At 34.9% G+C, this 16,978-nt stretch overlaps 1 protein-coding gene across 1 annotated transcript; it reads left to right on the top strand.

Annotated features, from left to right (window-relative positions):
• The first annotated feature begins 6,036 nt into the window (after nt 1-6,036).
• LOC135696125 (protein broad-minded) lies at nt 6,037-16,443 on the top strand. The gene is made up of 7 exons (XM_065215408.2): nt 6,037-8,575; nt 10,170-10,337; nt 10,794-11,380; nt 12,217-12,447; nt 13,107-13,291; nt 13,637-13,895; nt 14,706-16,443. Exons 1-7 carry the CDS (start codon nt 6,280-6,282, stop codon nt 15,147-15,149), a joined length of 4,170 nt encoding a protein of 1,389 aa, XP_065071480.2. The 5' UTR covers nt 6,037-6,279; the 3' UTR covers nt 15,150-16,443.
• Nucleotides 16,444-16,978: the final 535 nt, after the last annotated feature.

The following is a 16,978-nucleotide window of genomic DNA, read 5'->3' as shown; positions in this document are numbered from 1 at the left end:
TAGCGTTCTGTTTCACTACAACGGGTTAAACAAAAAATGTACTTATTGAGCCTGGGCGATGTTATTTCCCATAAAAGATTTTCCAAAATATGGATTTGTCTCTACCAGTGTTTGATAGCATCATGTTTAAGTATAAACCAATTTATGAGAAACTGGCTTTAAAGATACTCGTATGCAACATTTACACTGAGCTATAGTACCAAAACGTTACAATCTTTCAAGGTCTCTGTACTTAAATGTTTACCCTAAAATATCTTAAACATACTGTATTTACAAACAAATTACCAAAGAAAGGATACTTTTAAACAAAGTTATATACTTAATAGACCAATTCCTCCATATATCTTATGTTTATAAGAAAGCATTTGTTAGGAGATTTCAATTAATCTGTCTCAACATGGGAACCAACCCACCTGGGCTGCACATATGCCATGTGTGCCAAGTATGTTTTCTGTTTGCCACATAATTTTAACAGTCAAAATAGCTTTGTTAAAGTCTAAAATGATTGCTTTGAAAATATAAATGGTTAATTGTTAGTCCCTTGCAAAGTTGTATTATCTATACAATATAAAACAAAACAAAAATATAGAAAATTGCTTTGTTATGAAGCAAGAACGAAATGAAACTTGGACAAGTGTTTGTCAACTTTCTCATCTCATGCAAACTTTGCTGAATTTTTCTAGATAAAACAGCTTGTGAATAACATTTCTGACTAATTTTGCCAAAACGTTATAAAACTTCTTTAAATTTATGGTGCTGATTCACTGTGGCTTCCTTAGACATTCTCGGCCTAGTTTCGCTAGATTTAGCGTCTTTTATCTAAAATTAATGTAGCCTTGTTGGAAACATTAATTTCTCGTATATTTACTCTATGAAAACAGTAACGAATATGATTTGGCAAACACTATTCATTTTTAATAGCTCTTGTATGATGTTTATTGTAACTTAGCAACGTAGAGTATGCTACGCTTTTCTCTTTAAGACATCACTGCCCAAAGCCTAAAAAAACCGGAAGCATCATTTTTCCTAGTCAGTTTTTTATTCTAATTATATCATAGTTTCTGTATCGTTCTCTCTTCGTTTTACTTCAGAATTTTACATAAAGCATTAGATATTAATTAAACGCAGTTGTGTAAATCGATCAATGTAAATTATAACGTTGTAAATATTATCGAGAAGAATTGCTTTTATTGTAACGATGTCTTTTTAAAAGGCTAATTGTTATTGGTTAAGTTCAATAATTTCGTCAAAAAGCGTTCATGTAATGTTTTCATTGGCCTTAATCAACGTCAGTATTTGAACACTTTCTGTTTTTTGTTTTTCAAGAAAAAAGTTCGTGTCACGCGCTAAGCACGTGCGTAAACCGCGCGGAATTGAGTTATAGGTTACAAATCTCCGCGCGGATTATATCAGAAACAAAACTGTATCAAATTTTCCAAGCATTTTAGACATTTAATCTCCAAACAAAATGAAAACCCCTCCCTTTTGCAGGGTTAGACCAAGGTTTTTCACTTGAATTCGCTGAAATCCCAAAAATAAGAACTTACTTTATGACTTCTATGGTGTTTTAGTTGTGTATCAACGAAAAACGGCTACGCGCCCATTCCAATGCTGTTTGAAATGAATGTAGAAACTGGTTAGCGTGCATGTTGCTGTTCGGAAGAAACAGATAATGCTTTAGTTGTCACTTCATTACAAAATTCAATCTCCTTAATGTTTTATATGCAACCTTATAAAGATTCTACTTGTACCATGCATACTAGGCATAAAGCCATCATAACTTCTACATTTACACTTTGTTCCATGCAATACAAGCAACAGAAATCCCATGACGCATTTAAGTTCACTATTACACTGGCAATCTTATCCAGCATGCAGGCATTCTTCTCATGCTCTGCATTTTCAAGCCCAATAACCTTCAGAAGGCATGTGTGTAGAGTCCATCAATTAATATATGTTTGATGAAAGACTTGTTCCTCGCTTGATTGAGAAAGGATTGCTGAATTTAACGTTGCAATTTGAAGTAGTTGCTACTTTTGAAGGAGATTAATTCACGGGCAATTTTGTTTCCCTAGATTTTCAGTTTTCGTTTATTCAAATAGATGGAATCCATAGTGAGTATAGTGTCTATAGCTAGAAAGCAGCTATAGTAACGGTTCAAGTAAAGTAACTCCAAGCTTCTACTAATTCTTCACTGCCGTCGGAACGAAATTCATATTGGTGGGGGAGGGGCTGTCCATTATTTTCCTCTTCACTCAGTACAATGTTATAAAGGAAACATACTGCAGTTTGACAATTATTGGGGGCTCCAGCCCCCTGGTTGCGACGGGCCTGTTCTTCTGCAACTGACATTTTCTTCGATCGTTTCTAGGCGTCTTGAAAATGGACTTATTTCTGCCATGAAATTTTTTACAAGTTTCAAGAAATATCGTCATATATAAGGCACTTAATTTCTTTGATAATTACGGAGGCCTATGTCAAGGGCACTGTTATGAAAAGGGGTTACTTTTGCCACCTTGCCCCTTCATCAAAGGACAAGAGGGAAGGTTGCTCCCCACACCCCTCTCTTTTAAGCCCCTGAACATTTTTTTGAATAGATATTTGTCATGCTAAAAAGTCTTAATGAGGTTGATCAAACAGCTCTTTCAAGTATGTCTTTCAGCTTTCAATACCATTTTTGTCCAAGACTGGTGCAGTCATAAGAACTTATATTTAGATTCCTTGAATTTTGCTCCATGGCATGGAAGAACCCAAAAACTATATTTAAATGGGAACCTGCCCCAAGTCATGGTCATACGAACACAGATTCTTGCAACACAGTCATTTGGCCCTGGTTCTGAAACTGATGCACCTGAAGTGAAACTGAAGTGAGTTGAAATGTATAATTGGCAGAAATATCTCCAGAGCGAATATTACATCTGTATTTACTTTCAGCCTAATCAAGTTACCTTGCTCGTTATATAAATTGTTGACTTGTAAATAAGAATATTTAGCACAATTATCCGTCGGTAAGATCAAAAAGAGACATAGGAAAATAGAAGCTATTGAAAATGTACCAGATTATTTGAAACATTTTTCCTTTTACACGTGGTTACGTCTCTGATGATACGATATCTAAATCTACAACAATTTAAGTTCCTTGTTGTAGTCAAGAGTTATATCTAGATGATCAACACGAATTCGGCATTTTGATTAATGTAGAACTTGTGGCTTGGGGCTTAGAGTAAATCTTAATTAATGCTCATACAATATTGTCATTGTTATTATTTTTGACGGTATAATCTTGTCAAGCCAGCTGTGAAACATGAATAAAGGCCAGCCCTCAGTAAGATAACAAGTACAATAAGAGAAGAAACTTGTTGAATTTCCTTTAGACTGAAGAGATGAATAAGCACCTGTATCTGACAGCCAAGTGAATAGTCTTTGAGTGGATTTATGCTCGACAATTACAGAACCTGCCTAATCCTCTCCTCAGAGGCCTCGTGGCGTCTGAAAATTGTTTCGTTCTACCTAGAAGCAAACATTGACTCTTCGATTAGCTTATAGGGGCTTTCGTGTTTCTTTAGGGTTTAAAACATTCATCAGAGAAATGGTTTTTATAAACAGATCACAGTAGAATGCTAACCTAATGCCTTTAAGTTTTATTATTCTTGTTGGCAATGTTCTACGATTTTCAACTTTTGCGTATATAATTTCAAGTATACAAAGTTACCCATTTCGTGCCCTTTCCAAGCTTATTATGCCTGTCAGGTTCTTAAAATCAAAGGTTAAAAGCAAAAAACGGTATCATGCGATGTTGTTTCAACCTATAATAATAATAATAATAATAATAATAATAATAATAATAATAATAATAATAATAAATAATTTGTTTAAAGTTGTCAAAACTGACTTTTTTATTAACCTAGAGAATTTTTTCAAATAAATCAAGCTATTAGAGGATGACCCAAAAGTTAGAAAATACCCCCTTACTGTATGCCTTAAGCCGTAAGAACCTTCACAAAAAAGATATTTTAAATTATGGGATGGAAATTAATATTTTTGCCAACTTGACACCTATTTCCTATTAGATTGACATAGGTCAATAGAAGAAAGACCTTCTTGCAACCACCTCAGTCAGGTGTTTATTTCATGCTATCTTATGCTTTGTTTTTTTGTGTTTTTATAAAATTACAGAGTTGTTGCAGGCCACAAATTTTTCATGCTGCAAGGGAGAAGTATGAAAAAAGGCATGTGTCCCCTCCTTGCACCATTTTTGCAATACTTTCTTCATTCTTCCAATCCAATTCAGCAATTTTCTAGAGTTATGTTTCGAAAATCATAAATTACATTGTCTGTAACAAGATGTCGGCTGGAACGATGCCCGGCATATGCCCGACATCAAGACTTTCGAGGGAGGACGCATTACAACTGATTTTTCAATGTCACTTTAACAAAGTCAGGATCGCTTAATTAAATCTGGTTCGGCTGCTGGAGAAATCTCTTTCTTGGGTATCCTCTTCCGATTATGTAGACAATATTCAGTTTAAATCCATTCTAGCATGGCCTTTTGAAATCTTGTTATTTCAATTCTTCAAAATTCGTATAGAAGATATCAACCAATTTCTTCCTAGACAGACATGTCTTTGTCAAAAAATGACAAGGTGACTTTTTTATCGTTTTCATCTTCGGCAATGAGAAAAATTTTTACTATGTTTATTTGTTGCCATTCATTCCAAAAAGCAATTTCTAGACGGATTCTGAATTTTTGAATACTTTCATCCCCAGTGTCAAGGATGTGAATTCATACGCCTGCATAGTTCTATGATCTGACGTTTTTATACTCTGAAGAATGTCAGACGAAAAGTTAAAGTATGACTCAAAATGTTGGCTTTTATCAAAGCCATTTTTAAACATCGTTTTATTGCGGGGGTATATCCTCATAGCTTAAGTAACAAGTATTTCTGTTATGAACGCGTACGCTGAAGTTGGGAACTTTATATTCAACTGTACCCTTGAGAGAAAGGGCCTGGTGGTTGCCTTTTTATTCTGTGAATCGACATTGCCGAATACAATTTTCACTTAGCTTAGGTACCATGAAGCATAGGTTTAAATATTAGAATTATTATGTTAAATTTCAATAGATTGATACAGCTTAAATATTCCCTTTTGTTGTATCAAAAGTGAATTTCTTGCTTGTTAGTTTGTGTAGAGAGGAATTGAACTGAAAAGATCTGAATTTTTGCTTTTTGGCTTTTGTTTTAATATTCTCACCTGTATAATGTTCTGCAACCAGGCCCTTATTGAAAAGTTTTAGGGTTTTGGAACACTTTAATTTCTTATTCGGAGGAAAAACATCAACAAATGCATTCCATCAATTAGAGTAAAAAGCTCCCTCAGAAGTCGTTGCCAGTGCCACATCCCTCAAATCAGTGCCACAAATCAGGTCTTGAGGCTACATTCCCTCATCACAGGAAGCAACGTTGGGCCGTTGGTGCATCGGCACAAGTTGCTTTATCTAACCCATACAATAACCTAACCTTTGATATAGCTTAATTAATTCAAGTACAAGCAGTTTAAAGAACTGGGCAGGGAATGGACAAGAAAAGTTCACATTTCCCCACCAAAGAGCCAATGCATCAGTCCTACCTTAGATACCTTAGATAAGATGTTAAAGGGGAATAGAAAACATAACTGAATTTAGAGCCTAGTCTTTCCTAAATGAAAAATTCGCGTTAAAAAAACATATGAAGTAAGCACTATATTCCCGACCCAAAGCAATTGAATACACCCATCTGAGTCAAGGGACCCACACTTTCGCGCAGAAGCCCAAACTACAGAACTCTTTCTTCTCTATTATTCTCAATGGCATCAAAGAATCACATAAAGGCTTAAATACAAAATTGTAGCATGAAAATTGACACGCAAATGAGAGTAATACAAAGAAGCTAAAATAAGAACCCCTAGCGAAATCAAATTCTACAACATCCCTCGTAAAATTAACTCTGACAAATTTCATTTGATCAGTATTTTACTTTGTGTGGAGGATTGCGGAGGAGGATGCAGCTGGTCTAGTAACAAGGCCTAGATGTTGTTATGTTGTTATGGTTTTAGTTCTAGGTCTAAAGCAATGCCAAGATGCTAGACCTAGATTTTAGGATTTTCATAGAGAAATGGAGACTCAGTTTGCACATTGACAGGAAATTCGTGTATCCTTTTGCCTGAAAATGAAGATATGTCAAGCAAATGTGATCTTGTTTTGGCAGGAGCCTGAGTAATTGCCGTGGTTTTGTTGTAAACATGAGTGATAACATGGAAAACAGCGTCAACGCGTACGTAGCTGGTCTACGCCAATTACTTGAGAATATTGAGCCAATTATCCGGCAGGCAAACTCCTTAGCTGCCGTGGAAGATATTTTATTAAACTTAGAAACAACTGATGAAAACTTTCATAAATATGACCTCGTTAAGATGTTACGCCAGCTTATAGAAGTAGAAGTAGGGCCACTTATCGATGGGCTAGTCGATGAAGGAAGGCTAGATCAGAGTGAAAGTGAATGTCTAAGTGCAATCTCAGAAGAAATCCTATCATCTGAGGCATTTAACAAGGTATCAATGTCTGTTGTTTCTGCAATACAAGCTGCTGCAAATGAGATAATCAAGGTAATGACGGAAAATGGTGGTAATTTTTCACTGACACACTCTTCACTAGATAAATACCAAAGATTTTCTAACCGATATCTAGAATCTAGTGGAGATGATTCATTGCTAGCATCATCATTTGATGGTGATGATTTCATGTTTATGTCTCCACAGAAGTATAATGTTTTGGCAAACCAGCTTTTGCCAGACTTCTCACCAGCAAAGAGGCTAGAGGCACTGAATACATTATCACAGATTCCACAAACAGACTTAGTCAATAGTGAGTTCTGGAATGCTATAAAGAAAGGGCTATCTTATGCCTTAAAAGACGATAATCATATTATTGCCGAAAAAAGTTTAAAATTCCATGCAAAGGTGTTTGCTACTGCATCAGGGCATGTTACAAAAGAGATATACAACAGCCTGACTAACCATCTGATTGACTACTTTAAGGAATCTACAAGCCATATGGTATCAATTGACACTGGTCTTGATCTTGGTGACAGGCGTAACATCAAAATATTGAAAGAGCTCAGACTTCTTAATCAATTTCAACATGAACTCCCTTTGTTTTGGATTCGTTACCCTGAAAAATTTGTTGAAGAGATTCTTTTTTCAACTGTAAACTTAATGTCTGTGATACCACAGCCAGTGTCATCAAACTTCAGTGAAGCTGTTTTGAGTCCATACCACTTTCTCTCCCTTATTGATCCTTCTGCATTCTGGTTTTGTAAATGGATGCATGGAAACTATAGTAGAGCAGAACTGATCAAGCACCTCAGCAGTAATAAAATCCTTTTGAAGGAAGCATGTAAAAGCTCTTTAGACTTTGTTTTACATTGCAAAACACAGTTTTCTCCAGAGACTGGAGATGATGTTGAAATAGTTAACCATATTGAGAATGAAGCCCTTGTGTACACAAAAGCTGAGATTCTTTGTGCTCACTTTATACAGTCAATTAGTATACTAGGTAGAATAATTTTATACAAGGAAGGAAGAGCACTGTTTCCAATTGAGCTCGAGGATAGGCTAGAAACAATAACTGTTCCAGATCTGATAGTTATGCTTGTTGAAGTCATCTCATTTTTGCCACCTTCTAGCAGTGACTTACAAAGCTTAAATGACTTGGAACCTGCTCATCTGGTAGCAAATATCCTTAAAAACCTTGCCACTGGTTCTGCAGAAACTTGTCTTGATTGCATTTGCAAAGATGTTGTGATGAATGCTTTTCTTCAGCCTGTGCATAAAAGCATTGAGGGGTATAACAGTGTATTGGAATCAAAGGAAAGGAATGAAGCAACACTTGTCTTGACAGCAGATATATTGGCAGAAATTGCTTCTACACATGATGGAAGGAACCACCTACTATACGGTGAAAGAAAGGAAAGGTGGCAACGGTCAAGGCTTGCCCCAGTTCATACAATTGCTCAATTTGCTAAAAAGGCTTTGAATGGATCTCTAGAGACAAAGCCATCAGATAAGGTTATCAGTTCTTTCTTATTTGTTTGCCGGCAGCTTTATAACACTTGCGAAGGACTAATGATTATGGGTAGCTTTACTCACAGTGACATCATCAGCAAAGCTTTGCTCAAGACCAGAGAAATTGAAAGTTATGATAGTGGAAGAAGCAAGACTAAAATTAACGAAACTCATCCACCAAATATCATAGGAAAGACTTTTGCACATCTGTCTCCCACCTCAAGTCAGGATATAGAGAATGCCTTCAATCCTCTAAACTTTGGTGCTTCTTCAATATCAACTTTTGAAGAAAACCATAGTTCTGAACAGCGTGTTGTTGACTATGTAACTGAAGCTGACCTTGTTAGTATGTCTGAATCACTTCATTTATCATCATCTGCTGTTCCACAAAGCTCTAGTTTTGTCAAGCCACAAAAGAAAGGTTACACTGAATCACTTATTGACAACTTGCTGAACTTCACATCAACTCCAAAAGGTATATATCATTTGATATGAATTTCAGTTTGATTGGTTTGAAATTCATGTACCTCTTTCATTGTGCTTTCTTACTATTAGAAAAGTAAATTTAAATTTTTTTCAAGTCCACATATCTGAAATGAGACGTTGTCTTCAAATTATAATTGTATGCATATCTTGCTGTGTACAGAATGGTTTCAAGATTTTACTCTTGATATTTTCATGCTGCCATCACCCAACATGAAGTTTTGATGTAACTACTTGCTTCACACATCACAGTATATACAGCTTTGTCTGATATGGTTGACAAACAGGCCGCACACCACTCTAAAAGTAGAGGGGCTGAAATGGGTGTGACCAAAATTTTTTGAGGCCACGCCCCCTTGAACGACGGAAAACGCCTCTTTTAGAAAATGCATATTTCTATTAAATTTTTATAAACAGTTTGGTTCAGAGAAGATTTCAATAACTATAAAAATAGATAGAATTTCCTTGAGGGTAATAAAAAACCAAGCTAACCAAGTTAGAAAATACATAACATCATTAAACAATATGAAACACCTAGAAAAAGAACAAAAATGGTTCCCAGTCAATGAGAATTTGTTAATACTTACATACATAGAACTAAACTATCCAAAGTTGCGTTAGAGTAAACCTTCAAAAAATTTTCTAGCCTATTATTGCAAAAAAGTAGGTGGGCTATTGCCCCTGCTAGCCCAATGGCTGTGTGGTGCCTGCAGACAGGCTAATAGAGCGGACATGTAGAATCTGGATAGGTATCATGTTTTGCTGGATGTACGGCTTTTAAGAGAGCATTCCCTAACCCTGGGCGACCTGTGATTCATTAAAACAGAAGGAAAACTCCTTGACGTGTATGACAAGAGATTAATTGGATTATCCTGACTGGAATCTTCAATGTCACCAGCTAGTAGTAATTGCAATTAGTTTATATCAGTGCATATTTGCTAGCATTCAAAGATTAAAAACACGAATTGACAATTAAAAACTATGATTTTTTTATGGAATTTGTGATAAATTCTTCATGTTTGCAAGAAATTTTAAGAGTTCTAATCTTTTGTCTATGATAATGAAGAAAGTTTTATCTAAGTTGTATCTATTGATGTACTGGGAACCATCAAACATGATTTGCTTCCTGTACAATCATTAACTTTTGAAACTGATCATTAAGATGAAATAGAAAAATTAATGCCATCATACTTGGAAGGACCATGTAGGTGAAGTTCTAATGATTTGGGAAGGCCTTATTACCAGGGCTTCTAGATGAACATATGAAAAGCAAGTAAAGGAACACTGCAACGTGCCAAGAGAAAAAGCAGACATAACATTTGAAACTATATATTTAGCATTGGTAATATCCCACACTCCAGCACTGTGGAACAGAGGTGATTGAGACGGCTTTAGCCTGCTTTTGTTCGGTAGCACCCACTTTTCTCAACAGTCCACAGTGCTTGTACCCTAGCACACAAAGTTTTTTAAATTTTACAGAGAGAATCAATTTATTGGCATATCTTTAGCTACGATAAAGTAATTTCTACTCAACTGCAAGCACATCTTTTCCTTCTAGTTATGCTGTTAATATTTTTTTGATTTAGGGGTTCTGCTGGTTCAGCAAACAGGCATTCTTGATGAGTGTGCACAGTACATGAACAGCAGATACCAGCAAAAGCTTCAAGTGAGCAAAATTGAAAAGTTTGGTTATGGGGCTATGATTACTCAGATGACAGCAACAGCTCCTGGTATGCTAGCTTTGGAAAGAGCTGGTAAGAGCTTGAACATTTCATAGTATATTAATTAAGCACATTGTTCTGTTTCGGGACTTGTTGCCGCATGGCTAATTGAACCAGTTTAACAAATCGCTTTAATGATTTCACTGAAGTTAGGACCTTGAGACCAGCATTGCGTCACAAATGCAAGTAAGGCTGGATCTGTAACGAGGGCTAACAAAATCTGTGTCTATAACGCTTGCGAATAGAGTAGGCAATAGTTTTTATTTTTGGTTTCTGGCTTGACTGATCTTGAAGACAGAACTTTCCTGTAATTAAAGAACCCCAGTGCAAAAGTGATGCATGGATCTTCCGCGACAAAGACATAGTAAGCTCGAAACAAATTTCTCTGTGTAATCTTTCCATAAATTTCATTCAACATGATATACTTTAGCTTAAATAGCATTTCTTCTTTGCCTTAAAGTTACTTGTGCACTATTTTTGTTTCTTCAGGTTACTTTGAGACTCTTCTAGAGAATACTTGGCAATGTTTGGAGGGCGTTACAAATGACTACACCAAGACAGTTCTCTCTTCAGACTGGGATGATATCGAAGAGAAGCAATGCAAAAAACTCTTCACATCGATGATCAATTTGTTGTCATCTTTTCCAAGTGTTTACGAGCTACTCTGCATACAGCAGGCTGCCTCTGAGACAGCTAATGAACACATCTCCAGCCTTGGTGATCCAGTAACAAGAACAAACGCATTTTCAATTCCCAAAACTTTCGAGGAATTAATGCAGAACCTTGTTTTTGTCGATTCTTCAGACAGGATGCGTCTGCTTTTCCAGTTTGAGCGTTCACATCTGTTCGGTTTGCGAGTTTTGAGCAGTCTCGTCTCTTGCCTTGATACATTCTTGCTAATCCAATCGAAATACCACTTCCAAGAAACATTGCTGATGCTTCAGGAAAGCCAAAAGATAGACAATGGTCAGTTTATCATTGATAATTGTGGCGTGGAGAGGAATCAGATTTTAGTTAGGACGTTTTCAATTGGTGGTCCGACAGAAAGAATAATTCCTGGACGTACATTGGCTAAGGTAAAAGTAAAATTTTGAATTTGAATTAAAATAGTTTTAGATATTGTTTTTAAAAAGCATTTCCAAAAAGATTTTTTGACATTTGAGGAAACTAAACATTTAAAAGGCTTTTTGATACAAATGTATTGCGTAGTGAGAGGACATTGTTTTAATTTTACAATGAGCAACATTAGTTGATATTAAATTTAGGATTTAGTTAATTTTTATTATTTATTATTTTTAGGATTTAGCTAACAGTTCACAGTCCACAATTTCCTGGCAATTGCATTAAGGAGTAGTTGCGAAAAGGATTGCATTAATAATGAAACTTGGAGTTGAAACTTAGAACCGGTATTTTGTACATATCAAACCAGAGCTATAAGAAAGTAACTCTAGCTAGATAAAAATCAGAAATAAGATAAGAAAGAAAAAAAATTTTGTTTTGAAAAATTGTGCACAGCTTCCTTTATCGGAAGATGATAGGATGAAAGTGACGTTTCCAAATTGTAACAAGTACAATTGGACCAAGAACCCGCAAGTGTTTGAAGACCTGAACATATTTTGTTTCCAAGCATGTTTCGTAAGAGCTTGACTCGTGTTACTGATGTAGCAGGCGTTAAATTCTGCATTAAATAAGGTCATAAACGACGCACATTATCTAGGTTTGCAGTGAGACTGTGGCAATTAATTCTATTTATTATTTTGATCAGCTTATGCTGACTGTCAGCAGTTCCAAAAATTTTATTACAAGCAATGAAACCCTTCTCTAGAACATGACGTTTATTCTTTACTCGTAGATCTCTTTGACTCCTCTCTGATGATGTGTTAATACTTTCAAATCTGTTCTCATTCTCTAGGATCCAGAATCTCCATACCCATGGCCATTCTTCTCATCGTACCCTGTACCAAGTGCATACGTTCCAGTTGACTTGAATGTTGTAATGACTGCATTCGAGCAACAGGACAAAGTCAGAAGATTTCTAACTGAAACCGGTTCAAATACATTTGACACTCTTGAAGAAGCTCGGGGTTGGTTGCTTAAGTGTAGAGACGTCTATGTTTCAACTGTGAAGGAAGATCCAGAAACGGTTAGTTGAAGGTTCAATACACTTTTTTTCAAAACAAACTCGTGTTTTCAAAATGTTGTTTGAAAACTTTGTTTGGTTAGTAATTTATTTCTTTGGGTATTTCAATTGTTATAGCTGTTTTATGTTTTATAACCACTTTAAAAAATATTTTTTGTAATATAAATTCAGGTAATTTTAACGAAGTGTTAGGCAAAGAAAAGGGAAGCAAAATTCGCTGTGGATAGAAATTAATGTTTTTAAATCTGTCTTATAGCCAGCCAATGGATAATTTTGTAATAGTGAGCAGAATGACAAATGGTTACTATTTGTTTCTACCTAGCATCAAAAGGTAGTTTTTAGGACACTGCGAAGCTCTGATTATAGGGCAGTGTTCTGGTCCTTCCTCTCGATGTGACCACATTTTGTGGTTCCTACGCCTGGAATTACAGAGAGCTGGCTACACCCCTCACTCTGAGTAAGAGTTTGGTCATGGCCAGGGCTCGAGCCAAGACCCTTGGATCTATTGTCATCGACCCTAACCACCCACATGATAAGAAATTTTTTGTCACGTATGTTATCTATTTATTTAGAATGAAGCAGGCATTTTGAACGCTTATTCTAAAGCTTTCTCTATCAAACTTTTGGTTTCTTTTTGACATGTGCATCCTGTATAATTTAAGGTTGGCATGAAATCAATTCCTCATTTAATGGAACGAATCTGCAGTGCACTTGCTGCAGATCCCGAAGAAGCAATCTTGCCTCTTATTGAGTATTCTGGAAACGAGTCTTTATTGAAGAGTATGCAGTTATCAGATATGGAGAATATTGGTGTTGATTTGGTCATTAAATATGGAACGACTCTCAGGTAAATTATCTTTATTTTACTCTAAGGCCTTTTTGTTCCCATATTTGTGAACATGTACAAATAAAATTTCGTTGACCCTTCATCTTGTTTTTTATTCAACCTTTTTATTTTGTTTACAACGACAGTTTAGCTGAAAAGATATATGTCATAAACTCTATAACCGCCAGTCTTTTCTAAAAAAAGGTTAGATCGTTAAAATTTTATCAAAGTTTTGACAAAACTAACAATTAGAAAATTTCAATAAGCTTTTCATATTGTTGAATATTTGCAGAGCTAGAATTTTTAATCTTCGTCTTTATTTTTGTTTTCTGCACATTTACTGATTAGATTTGATATATTTGATAGGTTGATCCCGCCAACTAGCAATGCCAGTGAGGAATTAAAGCATTTGCTTAAACAATGCAAGTTCTTTCTATCATGTCAACAACGCCAGTTCTCGTCAAAACTAAGCACGCTGCAGTCAGACTATGCTGGTTTCGATTGGTATGTCAGCTCTATATATTTGCTTATGGGTGGAAAATTTGAAAGGTGCTGGGAATTTCTGTCTCGTTTTTCATCATTGCTTGCTTCTGGATACATGTGGACTGCCAGACTTCATGCATCTGTAAGTAAACATATACACAGTTTTCCTGTTTGTCACTATGTCTGGTGACAAAAGCGTCTTTATAAATGCTTTCTTGCGGCTTTTTAATTTTACTTTTTATCAATTCTGTTTCCAGCTAGCCGCGGCTTTTATTTTTGTACAGTGTTGAAGTAAATAGCCTGAACCTCTATATAGTTCAACTTGTATCATGATAACGAATAGCATCTAATCCCGTTTTCTTTCCTGTTCTTTTCATTAAAATTTATTTGCAACGGTTACATTTTTTATTTTGGTTCTGTGAAGGTGTTGACCAGTTTTTGTTATAACCTGCTTCAGCCTGAAAAGCAAGCGCGTAGATTTTCAAGCAGCGCAATTTTTTGCGAACGTATGAAAACTTTATCTTTAAACATCTGCAAGTGTTTCTTTAATCAACACGGAACTAGAAAGTTTTTTCTCGCTTGCTGAAATAACAAAGAAGAAGCCAGAAGTTGATTCATCTGAGGTAATTTCTCATTCTTTTTGGTCAATTGTATTCTCAATGTTTTTGATTCCTTTTTATTTTTTTCGACAAATTCATGTAAAATAATTCCTTGCAGTGTCTTTATGTTTTGAGATCTTTATTGAAGCGGTGTTTTATTGAAAAAAGAAAAACCTTAGACAGGCATTGTTTAGTCTCCTAAGTTCATTATTAATATCTATTCTATCAAAATAACTAGGCCTAACATTGATGTGTAGGAAAAGTTAGATGTCGATCTATAAATTCTACTGTTCTGTCTTAAGATCTGTGTTTAGGGTTGGAGAAAAAACAGTGAGTTTTCTTTGGTTTTGTAGATTCATCTTCCGAAAGACTTGCAAGAGAGTGGTATCCATCCCATGTATTCTTCAGTTTGTCATAACCTTGAACTACTTCTACAAGCAGAAATCCCACAAATTTATTCTGCTTTCCGAATGTCCGGCTATCCTCCCAGCCAAATCTGTCACCTCTGGTTGCGGCAATGTTTTTGGAACTACCTTGACTGGCCAGAAATTTGCAGCTATTTGTGTTGTTGTTTACTCATGGGCATTGACTATCAAATTTATTTTTGTATGGCTATTTTGAAACATCTTCAGAGAGAAATATTTCTGCATACACAGCAGAAGAACTTGTCTGTGTTCCTTCGACAATTCCCAATAAAAGATTTTAAGTTGGGGAATTATATGGACTTTATGCTCGAACTACAAAAGAAATATCGAACTGTAATATTGCCAGATTTGCAAGATATAACAAAACCTTGATCAGACTATAAACAACGGTAAGCATTGGTGTTAGTAAACTCTACAATGAAATATTTCAAATCTGTAATAACATATGTATCTCATGATTTGAGAACAAAAATGTTTAGTTATTGATACTGAAATCTTTCTACAAAGTATTAATAATTTTCAGAAAAAAAGGAACTTTTTAAATTCGTTTTTAACTAACATCGATAAAGTAGTTTCGAATGAAAGGATGAGGTTTTCTTTCCTATTACTTTATGGAACGTAAACAGAAAATTTCGTTATAACTCTAGAATGCTACCGACATTTTACATCTCACATGGTGTTTTTTCAAAGATATACTGAAATATATTTCAACCTTTATTTTCAAAACCCAACCTGTTTTAAGTTTTTTGTATGGCACAATTAAATCATTGTAAAATATAATGTGTCTGTAATCTGTAACGATTTAATTAACTAAACGAAAAAAAGTTACTAAATTATAGGTCTGTCTTTAAACTTCAAAATGGTCAAGTTTTTAAAGTGATGCTTTTCCACTATAACCACACAGAATCCATCGAATATCATAAAAACTATTTGAAAGCAGTAAAGGTTGCCTTGGTGTGGGTAATTTGAAGAAAATCACGATATTTTAGGTTGATCCACTTTTTGAAAGGAAGGCTCGCAAAAATGGTCAAATTTTAAAGGTGAAATTTCTGCATCATAATCAATCAGGATGCATTCAATACGATCAGAAACCACTAAGAATCAAAAAAGATTATAAAGACCGCTGATATTATACAATAAAATGATTAGTTTTTGAGTCGAATCAATTGTCAGAAAGAACTAGAATTGAATTTTTTTTGGAATTATATTCGTTTCTTTTCTAAAAATAAGACTTTGTGATAGGGGTTGATCTTTTAAGAAGATATACGGCTATAGGCTTTGAAAATAGTTGATCAGCTTTTATAAAACAAAAACATCAAAATTGAATATAGTTTGGACTATAATTAAAGTACTTCTAAATAATCTGTGCGTACTTTAATTCAACTTAGCTTCCGAATTGAAGTCGATTTTTCAAGAAAATAACAACATTTTGCAAGGATTGGTTTTTCATCAAAAAGTAAGGCTATAGGTTTAGAAATATTATCGATTTTTTCAAAAATTAATTCTTCTTGAAATAGCTTGGTTTTCTTCTATATGGTCTAGAATAAGCTCGATTTTTTCCAATCTTTTCTCTTCTAGAATAAGAATGAGTCTTTTCTAGATGATCTGAAAGTGCTATAATTTAACTCAGTTTTAAAATTAAGGTCCTTTTTCCGAAAGAATAATAGCTTATTGCAGGGGTCGATTTTTCATCAAAAAGTAAGGCTATAGGCTAAGGAAAATCGTCGATTTTTTCAAAACTTTTTCCTTCTACAAAGAGATTGGTTCTTTTCCAGATGGTCTCAAAGTGCTATATATTAACTTAGTTTTAAAGTTAAAGTCCTTTTTTTGAAAGAATAATGTCTTATTACGGGGGTCGATTTTTCATCAAAAAGTAAGGCTATAGGCTTAGGAAAATCGTCGATTTTTTCAAAACCTCTTTTTTCTAGAAAGAGATTGGTTCTTTTCTAGATGGTCTGAAAGTGCTATATATTAACTTAGTTTTAAAATTGAAGTCCTTTTTTTGAAAGAATAATGTCTTATTGCGGGGGTCGGTTTTTCATCAAAAAGTAAAGCTATAGGCTTAGGAAAATCATCGATTTTTTCCAATCTTTTTTTTTCTAGAATAAGAATGAGTCTTTTCTAGATGATCTGAAAGTGCTATAATTTAACTCAGTTTTAAAATTAAAGTCCTTTTTCCGAAAGAATAATAGCTTATTGCA

This window comes from Rhopilema esculentum, chromosome 14, assembly GCF_057945365.1.
Source record: "Rhopilema esculentum isolate cy_ngs chromosome 14, ASM5794536v1, whole genome shotgun sequence".
NCBI lineage: Eukaryota > Metazoa > Cnidaria > Scyphozoa > Rhizostomeae > Rhizostomatidae > Rhopilema > Rhopilema esculentum.
This window is presented reverse-complemented; position numbering and strand designations above follow the sequence as displayed.